The sequence below is a fragment of the Macaca nemestrina genome, chromosome 5, assembly GCF_043159975.1.
Source record: "Macaca nemestrina isolate mMacNem1 chromosome 5, mMacNem.hap1, whole genome shotgun sequence".
Classification (NCBI taxonomy): Eukaryota; Metazoa; Chordata; class Mammalia; order Primates; family Cercopithecidae; genus Macaca; species Macaca nemestrina.
In genome coordinates this window covers 127,490,310-127,505,710 of record NC_092129.1, presented here as the reverse complement: position 1 = coordinate 127,505,710, position 15,401 = coordinate 127,490,310, and the positions used below count along the sequence as shown (strand labels likewise).

Sequence of the window (15,401 nt, the reverse complement as noted above, 5' to 3'; positions counted from 1 at the left end):
GCACTATATCAGTGAAAGCAAAGTATTTTAACTCTCTCCTTTCTCCCCTTTGTATATTTCGGAACTTCTTTTCTTATTTATGCTGCATGAAAGGAGAGTTGTAATTTTTGGATTGTGATGATAGCACTTTAAAAAGTTTGAGGATAACTTCAAATAATGTTGATAATATGCCTTAATAGTCAAGTAATAGCTCAGAGGAAGAGTAAATTCCTTAGACCCAAATATACCTATTTATAATTTAAAAGAGAGAAAAGGGAGAGAGATTGGGAGGGAAAGGGGGAGAGAAAGGAAAAAACTGACTCAGAGAGCAGCAGTTATGTGACGGATGGGAAGTCAGAATTCCTTTGCTCTAAATCAGTGATTCTCAAAATGTGGTTTCTATACCGTCAGCATCAGCATCATCTGGGAACTTACTGGACATGCTAATTTCCACCCTATCCCACACCTACTTAACCAGAAACTTTAGGAGTGATAGCCCGGAAGCTGTGTGTTAAGCCCTACAGGTGATTCTGAAGCACTTTAAGATTTGAGATCCCACTGCTTTAAGTGATACCATCTGACATAAGTTTATCAGCCTGTGTGAAATAGTCTTTTACTGCACAGGTGTCTACAACAGGGGCCACCATCATCGCTACGGTCAGTGTGGCTGGATGTCTGAAAGAAGAAGCTGAGTATCAATGTTGACTCTCACTCATGTCATCTTATTAAAAAATTACAGTTTACAAAACAATCGCTATTGATAAGTGCAGTGTGAAAGACTGGTTTTAAGGCACCTGTGTGCTTTACGTCCACCTGGATGACTTGAGTTTTTAAGTAAAACTTTAAAATCCCTATCTTATTTATACTTACTAAAGTTTGTTTTGCAGAGGCAGATAGTTTCTAAGAATGATAATTTCATGGAAAGAGATATAAAATAAAATAAAACCAGTACTTAAACTCTGGGAATGTAATAGACCATGTACATAGCACTCAACATGTGAATCCAGGAATCTTTCTAAGAGGTCTGGATTTAGTATGGTTACCTTAATAGGACAAATGGTAAAGAAACAGGTGTTCCCAAACCCTGCCAATCTTATGAAACAAAGAGTCAACTGTTTACCTCATTATTTGCTAGTGACACAAATGCAAAGACATCTTTTGAAAGGAATGTGTTGGGAGTGTTTTATGCTATACCTTAAATATGTATCTCTCTCTTTTTTTGCTATATTTCAAAGATTTAATGTAAGTTGTCAATGTCATTGAGCTTTTATCAATAGGGATGATATAAATTTATCTAACATTGAATCCATTTTAACTTTGTTATTTCTGAATTTCTATAAAACCACAAAAACCTTCATACTTGAATTTATTTATTGTTGGCTAAAGATTACTCCCAGTTTGTGAGGAAATTTACTTCTGAATTTCCAAAGCTTGGAGAATTTATAGGATATTAAACACCTGTTATAAATTATTGATGAGTTAATTGCAAGTAGCAGACAAAATGATATTGAATTTCACTCCTAAGACACATTGTTTTAATGAAGATTAAGGTAAATATGTTTCTAACATTTAGTCTGGCTACGCTTAAACCTGAAATATCAGAATGGCAAAAAACCCCAAAACTGTTTATGGACCCAATTTGTGAGGAGGGCTATTATTTTAATACTAGTGTAATAATAGAATGCACTTGATGTAAATTGCAATAGCCATCAACTGCATTTCAAAAAAAATTTCGCTAGTCATTACAATTTAGAAAGCTTTTCAGTGTCAGTTTTACAACAAATGCCTTTTCTACTTTCTACAAGTTACAAGTCAAAAAAAGTAAATTCCACTAAGTTTTATTCAATTAGTTTTCAAACTGCATGAAGCAAAAAATAGATTTTTTAGAGACAATATATAGAGAAAATATTGTAAAAGTCTACTCTATTACCTTACGTACCACAAAAACTAAAGTACAAAGGCATGAAAACACTATTATTTCCCAAAGTTCAAAGGGAATTGTTTTCTACACAACTACTGCTACTAACGAGGGTGCACCAACCCCCTCCACTTGCCACGTATTTTTATTCTCTTAAGTTTTCTTTATAATCTTTGGAGTTAAATGTCTTTTATGTTTTTCATGAAATGTATTTCTATAATTATTGTATTTCATGTGTGTAACATTATGTCAGGTGTTTAACAATTATCTTATATCTTGAAATTCTTTATGCCTGATTGTACTGTGTCTTCATGAAGAAATTTCTTATCAAATCCAATGTGATTACACACTTACTGCTGTAAAGGATGTGCATTATGTAGTTTTTAAGTAAAAGCTATATTGAGAATTCTATAATCACATTTACACTGCCCTCTCTATTGTATGAAAAATCTTGTTGTTGTTGATTAGATGAGTTGTGTATTCACTCATAGTTAATGTCAAATCTCTGCAGTTAAGGATTGAATTAAGCCCTCTGGTGCAGTACCTAATGATCAAAACATTTTTTCCAATAGGTTTATATAACCAAGGATAATCATGATATAAAAGGTTTTTAATGTTGTTTTTAAGAGCAGGTACTATAACAAAGAAGGTTAACACTGGTACAGAAATATTTCATAAAAGTTATGAAAACCAGATAAATACAGCATTAACTTTTGGAGCTTTTATCTGAGTTGAGCGATTTAGTCTACATTGAGATGAAATGATGAACTCATGATTTTCAATTTATTATCAGACTAGTAAGTGACATTTACATAATTAATTTTTTTTCTGCGCCATTTTGTGGAAGACATTTAGGACTATTTTATGTTTACTGATAAATTTTAAAATGTGTATTTTCAGCTTTTCAAATTTTATTGAAATAATTCTGAGAAAATACAGAATCGGACACTAAGTATTAATTTAAAAATCAATTTTTATTCAGCACTGTTTATTCTAACTTTTATATAAAATGAAGCCAAAGTAACATTTCAAGGTAAATACTTGACTCCTAGGAAAATGTGATTTTAGTAGGGGTCTCAAGAGGAAGTGAACTTTTTCGTGGTGAAATTACAAGAAAAAGAAGTTATTCAGTGGTGAGAATGTGTTGCTCTAAGTAATCCATTAGCAAAGACTAGCTACTTGGCCACTCCTCTTCCTTCTGGAGCCAGCCCTGAAGAGTGGTCACAGCATCTTCATTGTTATCCAGGCCAATGGCCATGCATGAGAAGTTGGGTAGCAAAATTTTCGAAGCACCTCTTTGTTCTTGTTCTCCTTTCACTGTTTTGTCACTCTTCACTTGTAATGTCACCACCAGTTTTAGCGCCAAGCTAAGTATCAGCAGACCTCCCTCCACAGCATGCCTTGTCCTATACAACTCCTGGTCCTTCCTTTAGCCCAACCCCATCCAATTGCCTAGGCTCTTGTTGTCTCATGAGATGAACAAGAGGCAAGCAGCTAATTTGAGAACAAATGAAGCAGAGCTGAAGGAAAAAGTAAAACATTAATTTTTGCATATCCAAAATTTCATAATTTTACATTTTTTTAAAACCCATTCATTTACTTCCCTGAACATTTATGTTTATCAGTGGTCTTCTGAATCTGTGACAACTCTCTTTTCAAGCCCCAGCTAAGCTTTTTGCCTCAAGCCAGAAGGAATCCCAGTTTTGAGAATCTTACGTTAAGGCCATGGCAGGTCGGAGGGGAGATATATCTGAGGAGGTACTGCTTGTGACACCTTCAGAAACAAAACAGCTATTGTGTTACTTTTCATAGGCCCAAGCCCTGAGCAATAGCAAAAAGATAATACTTATTTTTTTTAAACTGTTGTTTATTAGGTGATCAATTTCTGATTAATTTCAAAATATTTAAGGTAATATTTTAATTACCGAGGAAGAATGGTAAAAACAAAATGTTGTGGAACTGGAAAAATCCTCAACAATGCATGGCAACATGAAACTTACTTATTATAGATGAGATAACGAGAACATCTTCAGAAAAGCGATGTTTCTTAAAACAGGGGCATAGATTTAAAAGCTCTGTTTATATGGTTTTAGTAGACTAAGTGAAGGACTTGCCTATAAAGCTGAGTCTAGATCATATAGCATATCCATTATAAAGTGGGAAAATTGCAATTTTAGAGTATCGTCAATATATCCAAAATTTTTTACATGATTTCTAAATGCAAATGTGTGTGTGTGTGTATGTCTGTGTATGTCTCTCCATATACAACATTCCGTTAATTAGTCCAAATATGTCCCGCAATGTATATTAGTTTCATATCTCGGCTCTTTAATGTCTCTTCTTCGTTTAATTCACTCCTTGGTGTCCAGTTTTCCTCACTCCTTTACAAATATCCAGGTTCTATATTTCCGCTTTTCTAGAGAGCTTTTTCCCTCAAGAATATATTTTTCTTTTTCTTTCTTTCTCTTTATTTTTGTTTGTTTTTAACTAACATTCATACGGTTATAACAATTTGAGACAAGTGGAAAGGAGAGATCTGTAAACTGCCTATCTCCTTGGAAATTCATTGCCAATAATCCTTAAGAATATAAAGTTCCTTGATGTCGAAGGCCTTCTCATTAGTGTTGCTGGCTGTTGTTTCATTGGTTCCCTAGAATAATGCCTGGCATGCAAAGGTTGTTTGATAAATATCTCTTCAATTAATGAATTAATTATAACTGCATGACAATTCTTTTCCCAATTCATCATTTTGCTTCATTTTCTCACAATTGCTTCAATGTGTCTACAGAACTATCTTTCCATGTGAACAAAACACTTTATATTCTCAGTGTCTACAAAGCACATATTTCTTTTACTAAAATTAAACTATACTTTGAGAACACCAAATCCTAATCTCTAACCATCATCAAACTGGCAGGTAGCACCAGTATTCTTTTTGCTCACCAATTTTATGCCCAGACATCTACTCTTTCTTTCATGAATAAAACCTGGCACATGTAAGAGGATTTATCATGGTAAATCTCTCTTTGTTACTGACATTTTCAACCTCTTGGGCTCTCCTCCCCTTACTTATACACATTGGAAACTGACTTGAAGTCATACTCTCTAGCTCTTGGGTCAATGTGGGTAATGCATCCAGGAATCCAGCTTAACTCTTCCTTGGTCTCTCTGATGTGGCTGACTTTTATTTCTACATTTCTTCATCAAACCACTATCACAGTTTTGCACAGCAGATCACATGCTGCACTGCGTGCTTATTATCTCCTATAACAACAGATCCTCCACTGAAATGCAAAACTCTATGTTAATCCAACAACTGCTTCTCCATCCTTTCCTCCTATACATTTCTTCCCACTACAACTTCCCTTCTCAACCCCAAAGCGACTACTGGATTCTTTACCCTTTTATTTTATCCCAGCCTATCAGTGCCATCCTGGACGTCCTTCCTTCTCTACTCGGAGAAAAGCAAGATGATCAGGTAGAATTGCACTAATGACTAGATACTATTTACTCCAAACAAATTCTTACTATTTGTCCTGATGAAATTCATGACAGTTTTCATACAATAGAAAGCCTGCCCTCTTAGAAGAGAACTGAAAAGAAATGGTTGAAGAAAGGTACAAAGCCCTCATGGAGTTAGGTGGCTGGGCCAGCAGAGCCAGGCACTGTTCTGTTCAGAATTGCATGCTTGATACTCCAGATGGGAAGCCTGCCATGGCACTAACCACAGCACTTTTTATACCCTATCTCTGCTATTATGAGCCCACATTCGTTTTTCTTCTGCTTCAGAAATTGTCGTAAAAATAATTTTATCATTTACAAATTATTTTTAAAATCATTTAAATCTGCTTAATTTGATTTTTCAAACCCTCTAAAACCTACACTTCTTATTGTCCAATCTTTGCTTTTAATTGGATACATTTTGAGGCAGAAATAAGTTAATCTCATTTTTTAAAATGTACTAGCTATTAATAATTTTTAAATTTATCTTCCAAAATTGGAAAGTATCCACTTTAAATGCATCTGCAGCAAGGACTTTTTACGTACATTCTGTAGCTTTATTGCTTCCATTGAGAACTGGTAAAATAACAGAACTTACCTTACTGTACGCTGGCATCTTGAAAAGGCAGCAGAAATATTTATCTGATTATCGAACTAATCATATTGTATTTTTTTCCTTCTCTAAGAGAAACTTTCTTCATGTGCTCGGTCAAACATTTTGGTGTTTAAAAATTGGCTTATTTGGTCAGGCGTGGTTGCTCCCGCCTATAATCCCAACACTTTGGAAGGCCAATGCAGGTGGATCACTTAAGGTCAGGAGTTCAAGACCAACCTGGTCAACATGGTGAAACCCCACCTCTACTAAAAACACACACACACACACACACAAAAAAATTGCAAGGCATGGTTGTGCACATCTGTAATCCCAGCTGCTTGAGAGGCTGAGGTGGGAGAATCATTTGAACCCGGGAGGCGGAGGTTGCAGTGAGCCGAGATTACACCACTGCACTCCAGCCTGGACAACAAGCAAGACTCTGTCTCAAAAAAAAAAAAAAAAAAAAAAGGAAACACACACACACACACACAAACAGACAAACAAAAGTTGACTTATTTAATGAAAATACTTTTATTAGAAAATTATATTTCTCTTTACAAAGTGTATTTTTTTGCATCTGTATAGTCTATCAATTCTAAAAGCATGGTTTCTTTATGCAAAAATGTAGTCTAGGCCTTTAGAATGTATTATTACAAGGAAGTATCTATCAACCATGTTTCATTTGTTTGCTTGTTTTGTTTTGTTTCCGATAGACTATGAATATTCATCTTCAAATGCTACTTCATGATTGTTACATTCCTGTTGCTGAAAGAACTCATCGCTTTCCTACCTTCTTGTCCTTAAATTGCATTCTTCTTATAACTTACTTTGCACATAACCAGAATGGAGTGAGATCATAGAATTAGAGGATTGAGAAAGGAAAATACTTCCCTCATTCCATTTGCAGTAATCTGTGATTCAAAAGTTAACAACATTCTATGTATTCTTGTAGGAGATTCTTTCATGCTTATCACTGATCAACTTACATTCAGGTCAAAACCAATCCTGAAAAAATGCTCATCATCACTTACCATCAGAGAAATGCAAATCGAAACCACAATGAGATACCATCTCACACCAGTTAGAATGGCGGTCATTAAAAAGTCAGGAAACAACAGGTGCTGGAGAGGATGTGGAGAAATAGGAACATTTTTACACTGTTGGTGGGACTGTAAACTAGTTTCAACTATTATGGAAGACAGTATGGCGATTCCTCAAGGATCTAGAACTAGAAATACCATTTGACCTGGTGATTCCATTACTGGGTATAAACCCAAAGGATTATAAATCATGCTCCTATAAAGACACATGCACACGTATGTTTATTGTGGCACTATTCACAAGGGCAAAGACTTGGAACCAACCCAAATGTCCATCAATGATAGATTGGATTAAGAAAATGCAGCACATATACACCATGGAATACTATGCAGCCATAAAAAGGATGAGTTCGTGTCCTTTGCAGGGACATTATGAAGCTGGAAACCATCATTCTGAGTAAACTATCTCAAGGACCGAAAACCAAACTCTGCATGTTCTCACTCACAGGTGGGAATTGAACAATTAGAACACTTGGACACAGGGTGGGGAACATCACACACCAGGGCCTGTTGTGGGGTGGGGGGAGTGGGGAGGGATAGCATTAGGAGAAATACCTAATGTAAATGACGAGTTAATGGGTGCAGCACACCAACATGGCACATCTATACATACATAACAAACCTGCACGTTGTGCACATGTACCCTAGAACTTAAAGTATAATAATAAAAACAAACAAACAAACAAAGAACAGCCTGGAATACAACTTGTTCAGGTAACTGGAGCCATCTTCCTAGCTCTTTATTTCTCAGAGAGTGTGGGTAAGTCCTGCTCCGTACGAATATTTACATTGCTTCAGAAGTTCGGTAATTTCTTAAGGGCCAGAGTCTGTAAAGATGTTCCCTTAACAAGATTTTTCAATGGGGTGACCATTAATGAGTTTTCTTTTTCCTCCTTTTAGTATTTGAAAATTTTGGTTTATTACAAGGTTTAAATCTGATGAATTTAGGATCTCTTTTCCCGTTACAGAGCACAGAATAATAGTTAATATTTTACATACATATTGCAAGGTCATGTTGCTACTAGGAGTGTCCAGAATAGACCACTGAAACAGCCTTCTAGTTACTACTATCAAAAAGAACTTTAAATAACATATTTTAATTAAATAACTTTTTTATAGCTATACCTTGATAAAACCATCAACCAATATTTGTACAATTTGATGCCCCCACTCTAAGATTTTAGCTAGTATAAATCAAAGCGTCCTATTTAATGAGACACTTCTTCCAATCATGTTGTATTTATTATTCAACCAGATGATCTCAGAGCTTATAACAAACTAGTAATACTTAAAGCTGGGCTTCATGTGCGTGATTTACTGGGATGTTTGCTTATACCTTGTTTCCAAGCTAAAAATATTTTGACCAGGTGTATTAGTCCGTTTTGAGCTGCTATATCGGACTACCTGATGCTGGATCATTTATAAAGAAAAGAGGTTTATTTGGATTATGGTTCTGCAGGCTGTACAAAGAGCATGGCACCAGCGTCTGCTTCTGGTAATGCCCTCAGGAAGCTTTTACTCCTGCCAGAAGGCAAGGGGAGCCAGAGTGTCACATGGCAAGAGAGGGAGGAAGCACAAGAGAGAGGAGAGGTGCCAGGCACTTTTTTTAACAACCAGCTCTCACATGAACTAACAGAGTGATAACTCAATACTAGGGGGATGGCACCAAACCATTTATGAAGGATTTGCCCGCATGACCGAATACCTCCCACTAGGCCCAACCTCCAACACTGGGGATCTCATTTCAACATGAGACTTGGAAGGGACGACTATCCAAATTATATCATCAGGATTTTCTGGCAAAGACTACCAAGCCATTTCTGTTTCAAACTCCCCAGAGATTCTTGTTAAAAATGCAGATTCTTTGATACCACCCCCAATACACTATTTAGTCTGAGATGAAACTGAAGGATTCTGATTTAATTGATCTAGACTAGCATTTGACCATTGATTTATCATCTGGGATTCTAGGAAGTCAACCACTTATATGTTTTAGAGCAGACGCCATTACAATTGAGGAGAATGTTTGTAGTCTGGGCTTCTCTGTCCACTTCTGATTGGGGCCTCGTTGCCTGATTCTGACTGGATCAGGCAGAGTTTCATTCAAGCCACTGTCCTTGTTTGGCTTCTTAATGTTCAGAATATATTAACACAACCTCAATTTTCTAAGAGCTAAATTATATGACTTGATTTTTGACTGGTAACATAACTGTATTCCAGGCTCTTATCAAGATTCAGATATTCTCCCAGTTTCAAATTTGTAACTAACACTGTCTGATCACAAAAAAGTTCTAAGCCAAAGCAAAACTCTTTCTACCACCACCAGATGACATTACTTTGGACTTACCTATAAATGGATTTCCAAATGGTTTTTCAGAAACCAACTGCAGGTACTTAGAAAAATTTATGGAACTCATAACTGTTCTTTGCATGTCAAAAGCTATGACAGAAAATAGTATTTGTGGAGAATATTCTGTAAGATTAGACCGCCTTTCTTTTCCTCCAGCTTATTTAAAGTATATCCTTATATTAACCCTTGGTGGAGTTGTGTCCTGTTATTGCACTGTACGTGAGTGTGTGTGTGTGTGTGTGTGTGTGTATCCCATCACGTAGGTGTAATGATAGTACACCTTCATTAAGAAGTTTTCCAAAAAGAATATAAGAACATGTTATTATGTTTACTTAAAAGTATAAGGCCAGGTGCGGTGGCTCACGTCTGTAATCCCAGCACTTTGTGAGGCCAAGGAGGGCAGATTACAAGGTCAGGAGTTAGAGACCAGCCTGATCAACATGGTAAAACCCTGTCTCTACTAAAAAATACAAAAATTAGCCAGACATGATGGCACGCATCTGTAATCCTAGCTACTCAGGAGGTTGAGGCAGAATCACTTCAATCCTGGAGGCGGAGGTTGCACTGAGCCGAGGTGGTGCCACTGCACTCCAGCCTGGGTGACAGAGCGAGATTCAGTCTCAAGAAAAAAAAAAATGTATTGAGGACATTGCTCATACAAAAGAATATATAAAAAGAAATTTCTGCCTGGACTTAGTGCCAGGAATACTTGTACTACTTGTACTTTTCTTGCTTTCTTCTTAAGAACACTGCACAATGGAGTCTTTTTAAAAATTGTGCTTGCTGTTCAAATTACCTGCTGGAAGGATTAGAGGCAGATCTGTAACATGCCCAATTCCACTTTGCATACAGGATATCATGACAAACATTGTATGTGATAATTCTATCTGGTTGCACTTTATATTCATATCTGCCTCCATTTCCTGGCATTTTAATGTTTCAAAATTGTATTTTTTACTAAATGATTTTGGAAGAAATAAATATAAATAAAGTCTGTTAGAGGCTGGGCGCAGTGGCTCACACCTGTAATATCAGCAGTTTGGGATGCTGAGGTGGGTGGATCACAAGGTCAGGAGATCAAGACCATCCTGGCTAACACAGTGAAACCCCATCTCTACTAAAAATATGAAAAAAAGTAGCCAGGTATGGTGGCGGGTGCCTGTAGTTACAGCTACTTGAGAGACTGAGGTGGGAGATTGGCGTGAACCCGGGAGGTGGAGCTTGCAGTGAACCAAGATCGTGCCACTGTACTCCAGCCTGGGTGAGACTCTGTCTCAAAAAAAAAAAAAAAAAAAAAAAAAAAAAAAAAAAAAAAAAAAAAAATTAAATAAATAAATAAAGTCCAATACAAAGCACAAAAAAGAACAGCAAAGCCAACAAACATGAAAAAAAGCTCATCATCACTGGTCTTTAGAGAAATGTAAATCAAAACCACAATGATATATCATCTCATGCCAGTTAGAATGGTGATCATTAAAAAGTCAGGAAACAACAGATGCTGGAGAGGATGTGGAGAAATAGGAATGCTTTTATATTGTTGGTGAAAGTGTCAATTAGTTCAACCAGTGTGGAAGGCAGTGTGGCGATTCCTCAAAGATCTAGAACCAGAAATACCATTTGATCCAGCAATCCCATTATTGGGTACATACCCAAACGATTATAAATCATTCTACTATAAAGATACATACACACATATGTTTATTGCAGCAGTATTCACAATAGCAAAGACTTGGAACCAACCCAAATGCCCATCAATGATAGACTGGATAAAGAAAATGTGGCACATATAATATACAGCATAGAATACTATGCAGCCATAAAAAAAGATGAGTTCATGCCCTTTGCGGGAACATGGATGAAGTTGGAAACTATCATTCTCAGCAAATTAACACAGGAACAGAAAACCAAACACTGCATGTTCTCTCTCATAAGTGGGAGTTGGACAATGAGAACACATGGACAAAGGGAGAGGAACATTACACACTGGGACCTGTTGAGGGGTGGGGGGCTAGGGGCGGGATAGCATTAGGAGAAATACCTAATGTAGATGACGGGTTGATGGGTGCAGCAAACCACCATGGCACGTGTATACCTGTGTAACAAACCTGCACGTTCTGCACGCGTATCCCAGAACTTAAAGTATAATAATAATAAAAAAGAAAGCACAAAAATAAAAGTACTTGGAAAAGGTTAAAGAGTTAAATATTATGCAAAACTGAAAACTAGCTGCAGATACATTTAAGTTTATATCATTTTAGCAAGTTATTTATTTTAAAAAATTTCTAACCTGTATCACAGAGAGTGGACTTGAACTTGAAAATATGGTTAAGGTTCAAATGCAGATTTGGGGTCCCAGTCTCCCAGACTGTGGCTTCTGTGGAAGAGATTGTACTGGCTCTAAATTCCATAGATGATTGAACAAGTTGTTTCTGCCTATGTCAGAGCTGAAGAGTGAATATCTCCACTTTTTATATATCAAACCTCCCAAATAAAATTTGGTAACCCTCTATACCATAACACATCACATTAATAATTTGTATTCACAAAAGTCTCTTAGAAAAGATTTTTGAGATGCCAGATACTTTAATTTTTTTATGTTTATATATTTATGGTATATGAGTGTGGATTTCTTACATGTATATATTGCACAGTGGTGGAGTCTGGGCTTTTAGTGTACTCATAACCTGAACAGTGAACCTTGTACCAAAGAAGTAATTTTTCAACTCTCATCTCCCCACCCTCCCATCTTTTGTAGTACCCAAGGTCTATTATCCCACTCTGTATACCCATGTACCTATTGTTTAGCTTCCACTTATAAGTGAGCATATGCAGCATTTGACTTTCTGTTTCTGAGTTATTTTACTTAGGATAATGGCCTCCAGACTTAGGATAATGGCCTCCAGTTCCATCTACATTGCTGCAAAAGTTACAGTTTTATTCTTTTTTATGTCTTAGTATTGCATTGTGTGTGTGTGTGTGTGTGTGTATCGCACATTTTCTTTATCAAATCCTCTGTTGATGGACACTTAGACTGAGTCCACATTTTTGCTATTGTGATAAACATGTGAGTGCAGGTATCTTTTTAATATAATGATTTCTTTCCCTTTGGATATATACCAAGTAGTGGAATTTCTGGATCTAATGACAGTTCTATTTTTAGTTCTTTGAGACATCTCCATACTCTCTTCCATAAAGGTTGTACTAATTTACATTTCCACCAAAAGTGTATAAGCATTCCCTTTTCTCTGCATCCTCACAAACATCCGTTGTTTATTGACTTTTTAGTAATAGTCATTCTGACTAGTGTGAGATGATATTTTATTGTGATTTTAATTTGAATTTCTCTAATGATTAGTGACGTTGAGCATTTTCTCGACATCACTATGCCAGTGGTGTGTATGTCTTCTTTTGAAAAAAGTTTCATGTTCTTTGTCCACATTCTAATGCGGTTGTTTCTTTTCTTGCTGAGTTGTTTGAGTTCCTTGTAGATTCCGAAAATTATTCCTTTGACAGATGCATAGTTTGAAATTTTTTTCCCTATTCTGTAGTTTGTCTGTTCACTCTGTTGTTTATTTTTTGGTCCAGAAACTTTTTAGTTTAAGTCCCATTTGTCTACTTCTGTTTTTGCTGCATTTGCTTTTGAGGTCTTGGTCATAATATTTTTTTGCCTAGGTGTATGTCCTGAAGATTTTTTTCCAGGCTTTCTTCTAGTATTTTCATAGTTTCAGGTCTTATGTTCAGGTCTTTAATCTATCTTGAGTTAATTTTTGTAGCTGGTGAGAGGTAGGTGTCCAGTTTCAATCTTCTGCATATGACTATCCAATATTCCCAGCACCATTTATTGAATAGGGAGTCATTTACTTATTAAATATTTTAGTTGGCTTTGTTAAACATCAGTTGGTTATAGGTGTATGGTTTTATTTCTGAGTTTTTCATGCTGTTCTATTCACCAATGTGTACATTTTTATATTAGTACCATGTTGTTTTGGTTACTATAGCTTTGTAGTATAATTTGAAGTCAGATAATATGATGCCGACGACTCTGTTCTTTTTGTTTAAAATTGCTTTGGCTTTTTGGACTCTTTTTTTGGTTTTATATGAATTTTAGGATTTTGTTTTCTAATTCTATGAAAAATGACATTGGTAATTTGATAGAGATTGTGTTGAATCTGTATATTGCTTTAGACAGCATGGTCATTTTAATAATATTGAATCTCCCAATCCATGAACCAGGGATGTTTTTCCATTTGTTTTTGTCATCTAGGGTTTCTTTCATCAGTGTTTTATAGTTCTCCTTATAGATATCTTTTACCTCTTTGGTCAAATGTATTCCTAGGCATTTTACTTTATCTTATCTTTTTGTAGCTATTATAAATGGAATTGCCTTCTTAGTTTGGTCCTTGGAAACGTCAACTACATTTAAAATCCTTTTCCAATTGATGGATTTCAGGTCTTGATGAACGTCTCAGTTATAATTTTCTTAAGATTGAAAAAGTACATATTTTTTCTATATATACATAAAATTGTCCTTTCTCAAAATTTTAATTTTAATTCAATTCAATTTTAATTTAATTCAATAACCTGCTAGATATCATTTTAGAATCTTGTAGTACTAGTTTTCTTATCAATTAATTGTAGATCTTAGCCTTTTAATTGGGGCATTTTTTCCCCCTATTAGGACTTAAGTTATTAGGACTTGAGTTTTTTAGGACCTACATTTGTAGACAAGAACCACATTATATTTGAGAAATTTGTGAGCCATGTCCTGGGCCTAGCACAGTGCCTCGTAAGATGTAGACCCTCAATAAACTTTTGTTGAATAGGTTAATAAATAAAGAAGCCCCATCACTCAATTTTTTTTTTTTTTTTTTTTTTTTTAAGGAGTCTGACTGTCGCCCAGGCTGGAGTGCAGAGGTGCGATCTCGGCTCACTGCAATCTCTGCCTCCTGGGTTCACGCCATTCTCCTGCCTCAGTCTCCCAAGTAGCTGGGACTACAGGCACCTGCTATCACACCCGGCTAATTTTTGTATTGTTAGTAGAGACGGGGCTTCACCTGTGTTAGCCGGGATGGTCTCAATCTCCTGACCTCGTGATCCACCCGCCTCGGCCTCCCAAACTGCTGGGATTACAGGCGTGAGCCACCGTGCCCAGCCTATTTCAATCAATTGTTAAAAGTGCTAAGAACAAGTGGAGACCTTGTTAATGAAGAAAAAAATAGTATTTACTACTTACCTTAACACTGTACTAAGAAGGGATATACAGATCAAAAGGATTAAATCTCTGCCCGTATTAAGCTAACTCTTTTGTAAAGAAGAATGTAAACAAAGTCAAAAATGCATTTTTTTAGGTGCTAGAGATTAGACAGGACAAAATCTTCTGGCTCCGCTTGGAGTTAAGTGGCTTTGGGAGAGGCTTCGCTGTAGTTTAAAGGCAGAGGTGGGGAAGGCCACTCTGGGCACAAGGACAGATCCACAATGGGATGGGGTATGAAACAGCATGAACCCTTCAGGAAATTACACATGATTTAAAAGGAAAATGGGAGCCCATGGCAGAAAATGGAATTGAACAGGAGTAAAAGGATAGTAAAAAACATTTAATAATATTAAAGGAAATTTGAAACTTGTGTTATACAATAAGGAACAATTTAAAAATTCTATACTGAGGAGTGACAAGGTTAGATTTGTGTTCTGGGGAGCATAATAATAGCCTTACAGCTGGTGAATTTGAAAGCTGGTTCTCAAAAGTTTAGATCTCAAATAGGTTTTTACAGCAGTATTCATCCTCAGCAAACATGATTTGGAACTAAACCAAGGCAGTGGCAATGGGGCTGGAAAATAAACACTAGATTTTATATCTAGATGAAGATTTGGGGAATAAGAGAGGCCACATTAATGTTTAATTCTATTTACAGTGGATCCCAGCCACCATCCGCTTTAACACAGAGGTGATTTTCCAGT

At 36.2% G+C, this 15,401-nt stretch overlaps 1 protein-coding gene across 1 annotated transcript in view; it reads left to right on the top strand.

Moving 5' to 3' along the window:
• LOC105479550 (hypocretin receptor 2) overlaps window positions 1–2,263 on the top strand; it is a 117,923-nt gene extending 115,660 nt beyond the window's left edge. Inside the window, exon 8 of the mRNA XM_024792162.2 lies at window positions 604–2,263. Coding sequence (XP_024647930.2) covers window positions 604–658 — 55 coding nt within the window. The 3' untranslated portion in view covers window positions 659–2,263. The remainder of the gene's footprint in view (window positions 1–603) is intronic.
• Window positions 2,264–15,401: the final 13,138 nt, after the last annotated feature.